The sequence below is a fragment of the Haemorhous mexicanus genome, chromosome 19, assembly GCF_027477595.1.
Source record: "Haemorhous mexicanus isolate bHaeMex1 chromosome 19, bHaeMex1.pri, whole genome shotgun sequence".
Lineage (NCBI taxonomy): Eukaryota > Metazoa > Chordata > Aves > Passeriformes > Fringillidae > Haemorhous > Haemorhous mexicanus.
In genome coordinates, this window is record NC_082359.1 from 10,037,078 (window position 1) to 10,053,891 (window position 16,814).

At 48.0% G+C, this 16,814-nt stretch overlaps 1 protein-coding gene across 1 annotated transcript; it reads left to right on the plus strand.

Moving 5' to 3' along the window:
• The first annotated feature begins 846 nt into the window (after window positions 1–846).
• Window positions 847–16,084, plus strand: FOXN4 (forkhead box N4). The gene is made up of 9 exons (XM_059863741.1): window positions 847–929; window positions 10,364–10,527; window positions 11,291–11,400; window positions 11,489–11,629; window positions 11,778–11,905; window positions 12,652–12,748; window positions 13,402–13,609; window positions 14,861–15,220; window positions 15,834–16,084. Exons 1-9 carry the CDS (start codon window positions 847–849, stop codon window positions 16,082–16,084), a joined length of 1,542 nt encoding a protein of 513 aa, XP_059719724.1.
• The last annotated feature ends 730 nt before the right edge of the window (window positions 16,085–16,814 follow it).

A 16,814-nucleotide genomic window follows, 5' to 3' on the forward strand; every position in this document is an offset into this window, starting at 1 on the left:
TCCCTCCGTGCCGGGGCAGCGGGGATGGGGACCCCCGTGCTCTCTCCATCCATCCATCCATCCATCCATCCATCCATCCATCCATCCATCCATCCATCCATCCATCCATCCATCCATCCATCCATCCATCCCCGAGGCAGCGGGGCTGGGAATGCCAGGGCTCGCTCCATCCTGAGGCGCCAGGGCTCGTCCATCCCCGGGGCAGCGCGTTTGGGGAGCTGGTGTCCCCCTGACCCCCCGAGACTGCGGGTCTGGGGATTTTCCGGGCTCGCTCCATCCCCGCGGGTGCGGGGCTGGGGTTCTCCTCGGTTCCCTCCATCCCTGGGGCAGCGGTTTTGGGATTCTCCCGGATTTGGGATTCCCCTTCCATCCGCGGGGCTGGGAACCACCAGGCTCCCTCCATCCGTGGGGCAGCGGTGCTGGGATTCTCCAGGGCTCCCCTTCCATGACTGGGAGTCCAGGGCTGGGGTCTCCCTGTTCCCCTCATCCCCGCGCTCGGACCGCTGCAGCTCCCGCAGCTTTTCCACCCAAAATGCGACGGATGCTGTTCGGGGGATAAGAGCAGCCCAAGGCGGGAGCGCTCCCGGCTGGCTCGGTGCTCCCGGTCCCCTCACCCTGTCGGTAGCTGTCCCTCCCTCAGGGGTCCCTCTCTGAGATGGGATTATCCCCCGGGAAGTGTTTTCCTGCCTTTCCCAGCGCCAGCAGCGCACCTGGCGGTGCCGGTGCCCGGGCCGGGCTGTGCCGTGCCCGGTGCCGGGGCTCGGGCGGGGTCGGTGGCTCCCGCCGCTGCTGAAGTGCTGGATAGCTACTGCTGCTGACCGCTGCCTTCTGCTGCTTCCCCAGGAGATGATAGAGAGCGATATCCCGTCCATAATGTCAGGAATCATTAGGAATTCAGGGCAAAACCACCACCCCTCGCAGGAGTACAGGTGAGGTTTTATCCGTCTCAAAAACGTGCACTGCACTGGCACAGCTGCCAACTCCTGCTGCCTCCTCCTTCTTCCTAAGAAATCCTTCTAGCATGTAGAAATCCACTTTTCTTCTTCTTCTTTATTTTTTTTTAAAGCTATCTGAATTATTCCTCCACTCTAAATAAGATTTGTAAGGCTGATGACCAGTTACAATGCATTCCTTATTCAGAAACATTCCTGTTTAAAGTATTCACAATGGTGGCATTTGGATGAAGGCTGCACTTGATAATCTTGGAGGTCTTTTACATCCATAATCATTCTGTGATTCTCTGATTTTGATACTAACCTGTATTTGATAAATACACCTCCAAAACCTTGGGCTGACCTCTCTCTAAATTCTCTGTCCTGTGTGAGTGTTGCCACAGAAGGAGATTCTCGTTAAAATATAATAATTTAAAAGTTCCCTTTTGCATTGTTATGGAGCAGTCATGGAGAGACAAAACAAGAGACACTGGAGGAGTTTTTAATTAAAACAAGCATTTGTTTAGCCCTCCAAAACACTGACAACCTGTCAAAGACCTTTTAATATGGGTGGGAAGAAACCTGGCTTTGCCAAGAGCCTTTCATAATTTAATTTACCTGCACCACCGTGCTTCCATTTATCATTTCAAAGCATTGTTAGAGGTTACAGGAGGGTTCTGCATGAGTTACAGAGCCCTGGGTTATGTTAGGTTACATTTTGTCAAATGATGCAAAGCTCCAAGAAATACAGAACACACACGACACGTCCCAGTTCTCACAACAAAACAGAAAGCAAGCCAGAAGAAAATTAATTCCTTTTTTTTTTTATTAAATATAAAATGAGCATTGGGAGACTCCTTCCTCCCAGCCTGAGGAGTTTGCAACCTTTCCTGGGGCTGCTGCAGGTATTCTTCTCCTGGCCTCTCTCTATTCAAAATGCAAAGGCTGCAGCTCAGCCTCTTGCAGCTCAACAAGGGATTTGTTTTAGTCCCTGCAGCCTCTGGGGAAAAGGTTTGTGCCTCTGCTTTTGCTCTTTACCCAGGCACTGTTTGCTCGGGGCATTTTTCTTGGCTACGTAAATATTGGTGAAGAAATTATTGGGGATTTAAGGAAGGGTGTGGGTGAGAGGGACTTCTGGGGATGTGGATTTAAGGCTGGCTCTTCAGAGCCCTGCAGAATTCACCACCTTAACAAAGCCCCTTTTTTAGGGAGAGAACTGCTCTTTAACTCCGAGCTGCAGAAAAACAAAATTGCTTTTTGGGGGAGAAAGATAGAATTTCTCTTAGTGGAGTAAAAAGAACTCATAACTTTCTTCTTTTCCTCTTCTTAAAAACCAGCTTTGGGTCCTCTGTGAAACATTTTGAGCTCAGTTCTCTAAAGTTTTTCACCCATTTGTGATTTTTTTTACTACGGTTTTAAAACAAATTATTTGACCTCGTTTAATAGTGGCAAATTCTGATAAAAATGCATAAAATCTGAACTGCACCATAAATGCAGAGCAGTATTTGTCCTACTTCATGAGAAAACACTTTGGATTATGTAAAAGAAAATCTTTTAGACTGAATGATTTTAAGAAAAGAATAGACCTGTCAAATTCTATCAGCTCTGTTTACTCTCCTGCTGTCACCACAGTCCAAGACTGGAACCCACAGTCCTGAGTTCTCCATGGGGGAGCATCAAGGCTCCACAAAATGGGGAATGGCCTCCAATTAGCGAGTGGGAGGCTGGGGCTGTGCTGAGAATACTCTTCTGTCTCATTTGGAATCTTTCAATGGGACAGTTGGACTTGGAGGAGCCCCGGCTCGGCTGCGAGCAGGAAAGGCTGGGAAGGGAGGGGATCAAACCCCCAGACACCCATCAGTCTGCAGGCAGATTGTGCTTACAGCTGGAAAACTTGGGATTTTGGAACTTTTAATTATTTTTTATTATTATTTTTTTAAAGGAATGTGGGAAAAATCTGATTTTAACAGATCTTTGAATAGTGCAGCTCCAAAGCACCTGCAGTGAATTTGCTGTGCCTCGGGGTGGTGATGAGGTTTTGGCTGCTCTGTGAAATCCCAGGACTTTTTGCACCCCAGTAAAATGATTTTAGGCAAATATGTCTCCCAGCAGTGCAGCTGTGGGATATAAAACAGCACAGGGATGATTAAGAGCCATCAGATCTCCTCCTCTGCCCGTTTTTATGGCACTGTCACTGCCTGGCTGCAATGCAAATTCTTTATTTTAGCAGCTGCCTCTCTTAGTTTCCTACAGAAAATACCACCATATTCAGTATGTTCACCCTTGTAGGGCTGGCAAATATTTCCAATAATTCCATATTGCATTTAAGGGAACGAAAGTAGAGAACTTTAACACACACCAAGATTTTTTAACCCTTAGCACTTCATCCTTGTTAATCATAATTAATAATTTAACATGTTTTAGTGCCAGTATTTTGATTTTAAATCACAGCACAGGCAGACCACACATTTTTATGCAGTGGTGGCTCATGGTAGCTCCAGCACAAAGCTGTGCAAATTATAGGAGCCAGCTCCAGGCTTTTCCCATGGGATTTATGAGCTGATTCCTGGGAACCCAGGTTCTTCAGCTCCTGGGTGCTGTGGCCTTCAAGCAATATTTTGAATTGAAATATGGAATCTGTAATTTTGATTTTAAGATCTGATTCAACAATATTTGGTGTAAGGACCACATTTCTATTTTTTTGTGTTATTATGTATTTCCAGGTGACAGAAGCCTTGTGGAGAGTTTTGAAGGTCATGCAATGCATTTTCTATATGTTAAACAGGAATTAAGCTTTAAATTACCTATTTTTGATCAAAAGGTGTTAATCATTAATAATTCAATAGATTAGTGAATTATGTCATCCTTTAACCCATGTTAATTATCTCTTTGATTCTTAAAAAATTGTCTATATTCATTAGCTCATTAGTCTGATCAATTTTTTCCTTAATTACTTTATGTTCTCATAGTATAGTGTAAAATCAGATTAAGAGGCACAAAACCCCATAAATTCCAGACATGACAGCATTCCAGTGGGGGAAAAGATGACAAATCTCTAATTTGAGCACATTTGTTGTGCTCTCATCTCTGGGGTTTTTTTTTTTTTTTTTGCACTGGGGTTTCTGGAGAGGAAGTGACACCTCTGTCCCCTGGGATGGATGGATGATGGATGGATGGATGGATGGATGGATGGATGGATGGATGGATGGATGGATGGATGGATGGGAGTGTGCACACAAAAGGTTACAAATGCATCACTAACAACACCCTAATTGTTCCTGGAGAAAATGCCAGTGTCCATTCCTGTGACATTCCCGTGGTGTCTGACAGGCAGTGAGATAATGACTCCGAGGGCCCCAGGAATTCCAGCACGGGAGTGGCTTCATTCTTCCCCCCCCCCAAAAAAAAAAAGTGAGAAACCTCCAAGGAATCAGTCAAACTGGATTGATTTAAGTGGATTAGCACAACTGTTTCCTCAGCACTCCTGAAATGTGCTGATCTGGAGCAGTAAAAATTTGTGGCTTTTGCTTCTCCCGGAGCTGGAGGGGCTGGTTTGGAGCAGCACCTCAGGGTCCTGTGAGAGCAGAAGGGGCTCATCCCTTACCTCAGTAAGGCCAAAACGGGGAAAGAGAAAGGGAATTGGGATTTTTCCAGCATTCCTGGGGGATCCCAGAGGCTCATTGCAGCCCCTGACACGTGCAGGAAGAGGAGCTGCTGCAGGCCCAGAGATTCGGGGGGCTCTGAGAGCCCTGCCCAGGGACAGGTTGGAGAGCTGATGTCCCCTCCACCCTGCTCTGACACCTACACAAGGCTCCAGTGCTAATGAACAGCAATTCCCAAGGAAAAAGCAATTTCCCAGTCTGACCATGGTCCTGGTTTTAATATAAAACATTCCTGTAGTGCCTGGTGCTTCAGCACCTATTGCTTGTTCTGACATCAGTCAAAGAGCTGATTTTTGCGTTGTTTGGTTTGGGATTTTTTCCCAAACAGGTTCCAGAGTCAGATCCCAGCTGTATTTGGCAAATCCCAGCCTAGGGATGGTTAGGGCAGAGCAGGGAATGAGAGGCTGGGGGTGCAGTGCTGCCATCACCTCTCGTTTCCTTTTGGGTTTAAGCATTTCACATTTCACTGTAATCCAGTTTCCACTGCAAAGTGGTGTGATGGGGGCTGTAAAACGTGAGCTGGGATGGATAAAAGGCTCCAGGAGTGCAGCTGTAGCCAGTTCTTAGTGCCAAGCATCTTTGCAGGAGATTTTCAGAGAGTCCAGCATGGTGCAAGGAAAGGAGACCATCACCACCTGCCAGGTTGATGATGATTTTTAATTTTTCCTCACTAGTTTTTGTTCTGATAATACAATGTTCCCTGAGTTGAAGATAAGGAGGGACCCTCTTTATCCGTGGAAAGCTGCTTCATTTCTGTTCTGATTTCCAGCAAGGCCAGAAATAACTCAGAGATCTTGAAGACAGAGAGAGGGGTGGGATGATGGTTTGGGACTGGGTGTGTGTTGTACCTTCAGGGAGGAATCACAGACCAAAAACTCTGGGAGCTGCTGGATAAAGCAGGAGAGGAGCTGGGGCAGAAACAAGTTGGAAGGGGCAGCTGTTTGTGAGTGTGGAAACCAGAAAATAGTGGGGGGAAAAGCACCTGGGAGGCAGGAAAAAGGAGGGGAAGGGCATAAAGGGAAGGAGCAGAGCAGCTGGAATAAAGAGCTGAAGGAGATGGGGAAGTTGAATCCCCCAGTAAAACAGAGGACACTTCTCACCATGGACACAGCTGGAGAGCCACAATATAAATCTTTTCCTTGTCTTGCACTCTCTGTGCTTGCCCTGAGGATTTTGTGTAATCCCAGACAAAGGAAAACACTTCTAGAAGAGGTTTTCTTTGGACTCTTCCTGTCCAGTTGTCTCTGACTGGATAAACCATTGCAAACAGTTAATTAAGAACCCATCACCCAATTCCTCCTGCCTGTTGAGCAGTTGTGTCACCTAAACCTGGGCTAAGAACTCAGGTGGCAGTGCTGAAAATGGGAAAAATCCCTGTCCATTGAGTGAGACTTAAAACCCTGGAATATCCCAATGCAGCTGTGGGGTTTTGGCCTGGCTCTGTTTCAGGTGGAGGTGATGAGTTATTGAGGAGATCCTTACAGTCCTCAGGCATGAGTTCAGCACCCCATGCAATGTGGAGGTGGATAATCCATGGATAACTCCCCTGGCAGTGGTTCCTAAGGTGAGGAATCACCTTGAGCTCAACCTGAGGGAAGGTGGCAAAGCCCCACTGGTGAGTTCAGACTCAGATCCAGCTCTGGTGTTGAACTCCTGCAAGGCCAGGCCAGGAATGGCTCCAATTCCACCTTGTGCCACAGCAGGATGCTCTTGATGGGGGGGAGAAAAAGGTGAAGATACCTCTAGGTAGCTGTGAGTGGGGATTTTGTGCTGCTGGCAGGCTCTGGTGAACTTTGCCAGGATCAGATCCAGAAAAGGGTCTCATTCCAAGGTGTTCCTGATCCAATTACCCTGATGGGATAAATATTTTGGGCAGATTGTAAAGACTAACAGTGCCAAGGAGCATTTCTCTATCATACCCAGTTTTCCAGGCACTTTTCCCAGGATCAGCATCCTGGGATACACAGGAGAACTGGGCTGTAAACCCTCAGCACCTCTGGATTCTCATCCTTGCAGGAGAGAAACAGAAGCATGGGATGTTTTACTGCAGAGTTGGAAGCAGAGGGGTAAAAGTGGAGTTGCATCCTTTCACCACCCCCTGAAAAAACACCACCACCTTTGCAACACCTCTGGTGGGGCTGCAGCCTGTCCTTGCTGGGGTTCAGTGGCTCAGTGGCTGTTCCAGGAGCCCTGGGAATGAGCAGGGGAGGCTCAGCAGTGCATTAATTACAGCCTATCACTATTTATCTCATTTACATGCACTGAAAGGCTGCTTTTATCACAGTGCCCCATTGTGCCAGGGGCTGTGAACACCCAGCCAAAGGCAGGAGCTCTGACTCCTGGAGTTTGTCCTCCTGGAGTTTATCCTCCAAAGTGAGATGAGCAGGGTGGTGGTGGGGAACTGAATCCAATCCCACCTGGTATTCCAGCTTATGGATCTGTAGCTGTCTTGGCACTGGCAGTTTTCAGGTCAGGAAGATTGAGCCCCAGGAGATGACAGTGTTGCTTATTCCTGTGCCTGGCTCTCTCATTTTTTTGCAGTTAGATTAGAATTTCTTCACTGGAAGGAGGGCACACATTGAGCCCGTGGTCTGGGAGATGTGCTGGGTTTATGCTGCAGAATATCCCCAGACTTTTAAAACTCCTCAGCCAGGCGGCAATGGGAATTCTGTAAAATTTCACCTTCTTTAAGACATGAGAGATCTCAACATTGGTTTTGAAGGCAGCCTGAAGAACAATCCTTAAACTTGAAATAATGGAATATTATTATAATAATTATATGGATAATTCTTATCCATATAATATGGATAAGAATTATCAAATCATGGAATCACAGAATCCCGGAATGGTTTGGGTTGGAAGGGACCTTAAATATCTTGCTTCAACCCTCTGCCATGGGCAGGAATGTAATTCTGATTGAATTTGCTTTTCCCCTCATTTTTAACAGAATGCAAATCTGATAACTAGCAAACCCATTTTAAAAAAAAAGTATAGTGAACAGGCTGAGGTGGTTTTAAAAGAACTGTAAACTCAAATAGGGAAGGGAAGGGAAGGGAAGGGAAGGGAAGGGAAGGGAAGGGAAGGGAAGGGAAGGAAGGGAAGGGAAGGGAAGGGAAGGGAAGGGAAGGGAAGGGAAGGGAAGGGAAGGGAAGGGAAGGGAAGGGAAGGGAAGGGAAGGGAAGGGAAGGGAAGGGAAGGGAAGGGAAGGGAAGGGAAGGGAAGGGAAGGGAAGGGAAGGGAAGGGAAGGGAAGGGAAGGGAAGGGAAGGGAAGGGAAGGGAAGGGAAGGGAAGGGAAGGGAAGGGAAGGGAAGGGAAGGGAAGGGAAGGGAAGGGAAGGGAAGGGAAGGGAAGGCCATTGACTTGGAGAAAGACCCATTTTGCACGCTTCTCTAGTTATTAAATACTATTACATCTTCATATCCATTTAAAACAGAGCCTCAAACAGTAACAGCAATTTCCCAGTCGACACCAGAGCCTTTCCTCGCCCCTATCCGTGTCCCTGGAGCGGGACACGCAGTCCCACCTTCCCAGGGCTGGGAGCATCCCGGGTGAGGGCTCGGCAGGAGCCGCGGCTGGCCGGGAATGCGGCCCGGGGGAGGCTGCTCCGGCCCGGGGGAGGCTGCTCCGGCCCGGGGGAAGCTGCTCCGGCCCGGGGGAGGGCTGAGGCTGCTCCGGCCCGGGGGAAGCTGCTCCGGCCGGGGAAGGGCTGAGGCTGCTCCGGCCCGGGGAAGGGTTGAGGCTGCTCCGGCCGGGGAAGGGCTGCTCCCTCACAACCCGCTGGTTCTGCCTTTCCACGATGCGGGCGCTGACCCCGTTCGTGCCGCCTGGGCCGGCAGCGCTGGCGGGGCGCGGGGTGCCAGATGGCGAGGGGACGTGTGTTGTGTGTCGCCTGTCACTCGGGGCAGATTAATGGGAGGTTTGTAAAAAGGGAGCGGGTGGGGGGTGGGACAATTAAGCGGGGTCCCCAAAGACAATGGGGCCACGTGCCGCGGGCGCGGGCGTTGGGCGCACAAAGGGCCCGCGGCTCCCCCCCCACGGAACCAACTGTTGCGAACGACCCCCGAGCCTGCCCAGTTTTCAAATCATTTCATGCCCCTGTTTTCTTCCAATCCAGCCAATCTCCGAGCCGGCAGAGCCGTCACCTGATGGGGTTTGCTGCTTCTTTTTTTTTTTCTTTTTTTTTTTTTTCTTTTTTTTTTTTTAATGGATGGAAGTCCCCAAGCCTCGCGAAATAACGGCGTAACCATGGCAATGCTAATTATTGCCCTATAACTACAGTAGGAGAGAGAACGCGGGGTAGGCTGCGAGGGAGATTTGAAGAGGTTTTTTTTTTTCTTTGGCTCTCGGTCCCGTGTTGATTTCCCCCCCCTTTTCTCCTAAACAAAATCTTTTTGCAAACAAGTGGCATTTCGCTTTAAAGATCTCCCCTGCAGTGGTTCAGGGAGCCTTGATAGGTGTTTCTGGAATTCCTGAATAGAGGAGCTGAAAGCTCCAGGGCAGGCAGGCACGGGAGTTCTGCCTTGTACTTTTAAGCTGATTTAGAGTCGTGTAAAACATAAAAGATGCTTCAGCAAGAGACCAGATTTATTTAAGGTTTCTGCAGCATCACTTGGCAGCAAACACACATCAGCAGCAGACACCACTTTAACACATCTCTGAGAGCTCTTGAAAGCAAAAGAGTTTGAAAGCAAAATCAGCTGCATCCAACTAAATTCTGTTCTTCTGAGAGATAAAGATGTTTTCCTGGATCTGAATCCCTTTAGGTTTACCCTGGGTGTCCAGTGACAACTTCCTGACGTGTCCTAATTATTGCTTCACTCCTCAAGGTACCAGTGACTCCTGCAATACTGTTCCACATAAATTAATTAATTTAGCCTTTCATTTGCAAGAGTTCTTTTATCGACTTTAACGGGGAGTTTGGACCACACAGGAATTTTTGAGTACTGTAAATATATTCTAATATTCCTGTTTTGTACCATATGCTCTTATCAGAAGCAAAGCAAAACAGGTGATCAGGAGCATGTAAAAGGTGTCAAAAGCAGAGCTTTAAACCAAAAGCAGCCTGTCACAGCTGTGCCTGCTGTTGTTGCTGGTGCCTGGCAGATGTGGTGCCTCCAGTCTCAAACCTTTCATTTTGGTCCTTTACTCTGTCAAAAACTGCCTAAAAATTGTTTTTTTAAGTATCAATAACTTCATGTGTCTGAATGGAAGATATCAGCAGTTCAGTCTGTGAAGTTCTTTTTATGCAGCTGCTGATCTGTCACCTCTGACAGGATCCAGGGGCTGGGAAAAGTTTTCCCAGGTGTTCCAGCAGCAGCAGCACACACATTCCCCAGGAGCTGGGCACAGAGCTCCTTCCAAGGCTCTGGATTGCAGGGTTAGTGCAGAATGATCAGGTTCTAAGTCCTGGTTTCTCCCCCATCAAAACCAAGCAAGTGCAAATTTCTGACAGATGTGAAAATAAGGAATCAGTCGGGATTTGTTTCCAGACAGTTTCTCTGCTGGGTTCCTGGGCCTTCTTCCTCTGCAAATGCTCCACAAGAGGTTTTCCCAACCAAAATGTTCCAGACTGGACAAAAGAACACAAGAGCAGGTAAAGGGTGTCAGTAACCAGCTGTGAAACCACAGAGCACATCTGGATTTGGATACAGAATTCCAGCTTGGTGGTTCTTCCCCCTGACCTGCAGGAGCTTTGGCACCCATCAATCTCTTTCCAGGGACAATGCAGCAATTCCTGCTCCCTGCTAACCTCCCCTGCTGCTTTGCAGGCTCCTGGCCTCAGACCCATCCCAGCTGAGTGAGGATGAGCTCCCAGGGGATTTGCAGTCCCTGTCCTGGCTGACATCCGTGGATGTGCCTCGGCTCCAGCAGATGGCCAGTGGGAGAATGGATTTCAGCCTGGGGGCCCAGAGTGCCATGCTCCAGCAGACAGGTACTGTGGGATGGGAAATGGGAACTGGGAATAACTGCTCCTTCAACAGCACAGCCTGCCCTTGCCACTCCCCCTCAGGCTCCCTTTTCCTATCCTTTTACATTTTGCTTCCTGTCCAAAGACCTGGAGCCTGTTGGCTTCTCATGAGGGCTCTGCTGGTGCCTTCCCCCCCTTCCAAGAGGGAGAGAGCTCCAGCACTGGCAACACTCAGATCCCCTGGGAATTTCTGTTCAGTGCAGCTGCTGGTGCCCTGTTGGGCTGAGGTATTTTAAGTCCTGGGTTTCAGAGGTTTTCAACAGCTCTGAAATTAGATAATTAATCTTTTTGCTTTGTTTCAACACTGATAAAACAACGAGCACCTCATTTACCTCACGCCTCTTTCCTTCTTGCAGCCTTGCAGCGTGTGTTGGTTGAACTCCTTTCTTTCCCTTGTGAACATCCTTTAGGTAAACACACATCACAGAGCTCAGAGTGTCACCCTGCCTGCCTGAGAGCACAAATCCAGCTAATGCTGAACGTGTTGTTTCTCTTTTGTAAGACTCAGTGTCTGTGTCCCCACCGTGGGCTGTTAAACAGCTGCCGCCTCTCATTGCCTGCCTAACGAGTTTTGGGAGCAGCTGATGTCATCTGGGCAAGCTGTGAAAAGCCAGAGAGGTTGGATTCTCCACTCCAGAGCTTCCCTGTGCTCAGCTGCATCTATTAACCCCCTTCCCTGAGCTGTGCTTCCATGGGAGCATCCCTTGCCTTCCTCTCTCCACGCCAGGTGCTGTGGGGAACGCGATGCACTCGACGCCCGGAGCGATGATCCACGTCCAGGCCAGCCTCCCCCAGGGAATCCTGGGCCTCAATTCCATTTCAACACATGGAGCCAATGTAAGAGCAGGCCTTGGAGGCTCATTATTGCCCCAGCTCCCGGGACAAGGAGGTGGTAATTCCTTGACTCTTGTGTTTCTCTTAGCAGATGAGCCCCTACGCCGTGGGTGGGCAGCTGTCCCCTGGTTTGCAAACCCAGCAACAGCTCTTCCCTCCTCCTCCTCCTCCTCCTCATCCTCCTCCTCCTCACTCCCAGCAGGTGTTTGCCCTGGCCCAGAACCCCCAGCAGGTACTGGTATGTGCTTGTTGTCTGTCTTGAAGTACCTGCCAAGATCAAATCTAGATGTCTTTTAAAAGAAACCCAAAATGTCCCTGAACCCACACACCCACTGGACATTTTGCATCTGTCATTTCCCTTCTTTTCCCTGTGCACACAGTGTAACCCAGCAGCAATCTACAACACATCCTATGGGACACAGCCACACTATTCCCAGCCACGCCTGGCTCCCCACTCTGCCCAGGAACTGCACCCAAAGCATTATCCCAAGCCCATCTATTCCTACAGGTGAGTGGGGAGCAGGAAGCACATTGCCTACAGCCTGTCCCGGGATGGCTGTGACACTGCAGCGGTGTCTGAGTCCTTTGGGAGGGAACAAAAATCCCCTCATCCATGCAGGAGTTGTATGGAAGCTGCCTCTGAGGGGTGGCAGGAGTGAACAAGCAAAGTAATTCCTGGAGAGCAGCACAGTGGGGGAGTAACAGCACAGAGGAGTAAAATCTGAGGATCACGGGGAAGTGGTCACAGCACCAGGCCTGGCAGAGCCCCAGAAGAAGGGTTTGGAGAATCCTTTTGGGAATGTGGTGTGACTCTTGGGGATGGGGCTGTGCAGGGCCAGGAGCTGGACTCAGTGATCTTTGTGGGTCCCTTCTAAATCAGCTTTTCCTGTGATTCTGTGACTTCTGAGCCCTTAGGAACAGGAATCCCAGGATCCCAGCTGTCCGTGTCTGAAGAGGTGGGTGCAAGGTTGCTAGACCAGAAGGAGGTATGGAGTGACAGGAGGAGTGAGTTCCCAGTGCCAGAGGCAGAGTTAGATGGGATATTGGGAAGGAATTCCTCCCTGTGAGGGTGGTGATGTCCCAGCACTGGCTGCCCAGAGAATCTGTGGAAGTGTCCAAGGCCAGGCTGGACATGACTTGGAGCAACATGGGCTAGTGGAGGGTGGCAGGGGGTGGAACTGGGTGAGCTTTAAGGTCCCTTCCCACCCAAGCCATTCCACAATTCCAAGCCATTCCCGGGTTTCCTGCCCGCAGCTGTTTGATTGCCATGGCGCTGAAGAACAGCAAGACCGGGAGCCTGCCCGTGAGTGAGATCTACAGCTTCATGAAGGAGCACTTCCCCTACTTCAAGGTACCTGGGCATTCCCCAGCTTGGAAGTGCCACATCCCAGCCCCCTTTCCCCCGTGGTGTGGTGGTGTTGGGTCCCCAGGACGAGGTGAGAGATGAGAATTTGACTCCAAGTTCTCAGAAGGCTGATTCTGTTCTATTCTATTCTATTCTATTCTATTCTATTCTATTCCATTCCATTCCATTCCATTCCATTCCATTCCATTCCATTCCATTCCATTCTATTCCACTACATTCCATTCCATTCCATTCCATTCCATTCCATTCCATTCCATTCTATTCTATTCCATTCCATTCCATTCCATTCCATTCTTTGTAGTGATATACTAAAACTATACTAAAGAAAGAGAAAGGATACATGAGAAGGCTGGAAAAGGATGACAATCAAAACCCATGACAGACCAGAGAGTCTGACACAGCTGGACTGGGATTGGTCATTAAATAAAAACAATTTTCATGGAACCAATCAAAGATGGACCTGCCACATTCCAAACCAGCAAAACACAGGGAGAAGCGATCAGAAAATTATTGTTTGCATTTCTTTTCTGAGGCTTCTCAGCTTCTCAGGAGAAAAAAACCCTGGCGAAGGGATTTTTCAGCAAATATCCTGGTGACACCCGTGGCTGCTCCCATTAACCCCTTCCTGCCCCTCGCAGACTGCCCCTGATGGGTGGAAGAATTCCGTGCGCCACAACCTGTCCCTGAACAAGTGCTTTGAGAAGGTGGAGAACAAACTGAGCGGGACCTCCCGCAAGGGCTGCCTGTGGGCCCTCAACCCCGCCAAGATCGACAAGATGGAGGAGGAGATGCAGAAGTGGAAGAGGAAGGATTTGGCTGCTATTCACAGGAGCATGGCTAACCCAGGTAGGGCCCACATTCCCCATCCTGCACATCCATGGCACCACTGCTCCGGGGTTACTGTTGGGGGAATATTTTAATATTGAGTCATATTTAATGCATTTTTCAAAGAGAAGCATTTTAATGCTGTTTCTTGCCTGTTCTTCTGCAAAACTCTCCCTTTCCTAAGACATTTTCTTATTTATAAAAGAGAATTTAATATTATTTATACTATAATATTATAAACATTTTGTAGTTATATCTATTATCTATATCATCTAATATCTATATATATAGATATATATCTAATATCTATATATCTATATAAGAACATATTATATTATATTATATTATATTATATTATATTATATTATATTATATTATATTATATTATATTATATTATATTATATTATATTATATTATATGGTATTATATTATATGGTATTATATTGTATTGTATTATATGGTATTATATTATATGGTATTATATTGTATTGTATTATATTGTATTGTATTATATTATATTATATTATATTATATTATATTATATTATATTATATTATATTATATTATATTATATTATATTATATTATATTATATTATATTATATTATATTATATTATATTATATTATATTATATTATATTATATTATCATCTATATATTATCTATATATCTATACCTATAGATTTGTATTATTTCTAATATTATCTATAATATATTTATTATTTATATCTTATTTATTTATAATTCCCCCCCCCTTATTTATAACATTTCTTTTTTATAAAGAAACACATTTTCTGAGCTTTGATGAGCTCAGTATTGACAAAATCAACTGGAGTTTTTTGGCTACAAAATCAGTAACATGCAGCCAGTGATAAATTACATGTTATTTGTTTAAAAGCAAAAGGGCCACTGCAACAGTCAGGAGTTTTTTGTAGTTATTTGGGAGACAAGCAGATTTTTTTTGTACTTATAGATGAGCAGAATTCTGAGTGTTTCTCTGACCACAGAGTTCTGCATTTGGGGGTGAACTGACACCAGGAGTGGCTGGGCTGCTCTGCAGTTTCATGATCATTTCTTTAGCTCAGACAGGGATAATCATGGAAGTGGATCTGGGGAAGGAATTAGGTGGCATTTCTTTGCTTCCCTGCATGGTCACAGCAATGGGTCTCACATCGTGACCATCAGTTCATGCCATAAATGCAATTGTGCTTTGGGCACTCCCTGCTTGAACAAACATGCTAAAGCATCTCTTTTCCTCCTTGGAACGGGCAGAGGAGCTGGACAAGCTGATCACTGACAGACCCGAGAGCTGCAGGCGGCCCCACAAGCAGGCAGAGCCCGAGGGGCCCCCCCTGGGCCAGATCTCCGTGTCCCAGCTCCAGCCCCAGCCCATCATGACGCTGTCCCTGCAGTCCCTCCCGCTGCACCACCAGCTCCAGACCCAGGCTCGCCTCGCTCCCAACTCGCCAGCACCTGCACAAACTCCTCCTCTGCACACCCTGCCTGACATGAGCCACAGCCCCCTGCCCCAGCACGCCATGGGACGCGCCCCGGACTTCCCGAACGTGGCGGTGGACATGAGCACGGAGGTGGATGCTCTGGATCCCAGCATCATGGATTTCGCACTGCAAGGTACGGGGCGAGGCACTGGGGGAGGGCAGAGCTGGGGTTTGTGGGTGTGTAAATGCTGAATAAACAACCAGGATCCTCAGTGGGATGTTCTGGGATGGGGCTGGGTGTTGGCATCTGCAGGGTGACTTTCCGGGTTGCCCTCAGTGGATTTTGTACCTGTGCCAGGTGGGACAGCAAAGCACCTTCCTGGCTCCAGTGGGGGGAAGCAGGGGTGTCCAACCAGCTGGATCTGGGACACCACATCTCTCTGCCCCTGGGAAAACAGAGCTCTGCTTGTGCTTTGGGGTCCTCCTTCTGTGCAAGAAGAACTTCTCTGGTTTGTGGCAATGCCTGACATGGTCCTGGGTAGAGCACAGGTAGAGAGGTGCTGTCTGGAAAGGTCTGTAAGCAGAGGATTTGGTGATAGACACACTTGCTGCCCAGAAAAACATGGAATCCCAGGAACTGGGGGGGCTCAGACACAGAAAATCTGGAATCACAGGATTTGGGGGATCAGACTTGCTGCCCCTTGCACCACTATGGTCCCACCCTCGAGCATCAAATGAAGCCCTTTCGTCCCGGCCCCAGGGGACCTGGGGATATGCTGCTGTGAGCAGGATTCCATCTTTTCCAGGGAACATTTGGGAGGAGATGAAAGACGACAGCTTCAGCCTGGACACCCTGGGTGCCTTCAGCAACTCCCCCCTGCATCTCTCCGACTGCGAGCTGGGCACGCCCGGCCTCACGCCCGTGTCCAGCGGCAGCGACCGCTCCTTCTCCGACCTGCAGGTCACTGGCCTTTACACCACCTACACCACCCTGGACAATGTGGCAGCTGCTCAGTACATGAACCCCCAAGGCAACAAACCCATCCCTCTGCTCTGAGCTTGGCACCGTTCCACGGATCCCAAGGGACGGTTCTTCCCCGTGGTTAAAATCCGACCGGGAAGCTCCAAAGGGCTCGTCCTGCTTTGGGATGTGTTGGCTGCTTCCAGCGTGTGAGGCCAAAATAAATCAAGCTGGGACTTGTAAAACCACTTTCCCCCATGGCAAGGGCATGGACACTTGTGTTGTGGGACTGGGGAGCTCTCCAGAAGGACCTGGAAAGCAGCAGGAACTTTCACTGGAATGTAACTGAGCTAAAAACCACCTAGTTAAGGGAATTAAATTTATTCCACACCATGGTGGAGATGCTGTGTCACCACTGTCACAGAAGCCACCACAAGCCAAGGGGCTGGCCAGCCCCAAGTTGGTTGATTGTGCCCCTGGTGTGTAATTTTTAATTAATTTGCCAAATTGGACAAAGACCTCCCCCAGTTCCTGGAGATGTTTGCACCACTAACACTTTTCTGATGTAACTGTTGTTAATTTATTGTTAGGAGGTAGGAAAACAGAGCAAAACCGCTAAAAAAGGAAAACTCACCTCCCTAGCAGACCACTGTTATATCTAGATTTGTAAAAGTCCTCACCCCTGAAGGAAGTGGTACTACTGAACTATTAAACTGATCACTGGCTAGAGGATTTTAGGAATTATGCCAATTTTTAGGATTTTTTAAAAAAAATAGATTTATAGTCTTGTGTATTGTGCTTCTGTCTATTCTTGTGCTAGGCAGTA

Excerpts from the sequence above, each read along its gene's own strand:
- FOXN4 (XM_059863741.1), top strand. The coding sequence starts at position 847 with ATGATAGAGAGCGATATCCCGTCCATAATGTCAGGAATCATTAGGAAT. Across the intron at positions 11,401-11,488 it reads TTTCAACACATGGAGCCAAT|ATGAGCCCCTACGCCGTGGG; the intron begins GTAAGAGCAGGC and ends TTCTCTTAGCAG. Across the intron at positions 15,221-15,833 it reads CATGGATTTCGCACTGCAAG|GGAACATTTGGGAGGAGATG; the intron begins GTACGGGGCGAG and ends CATCTTTTCCAG.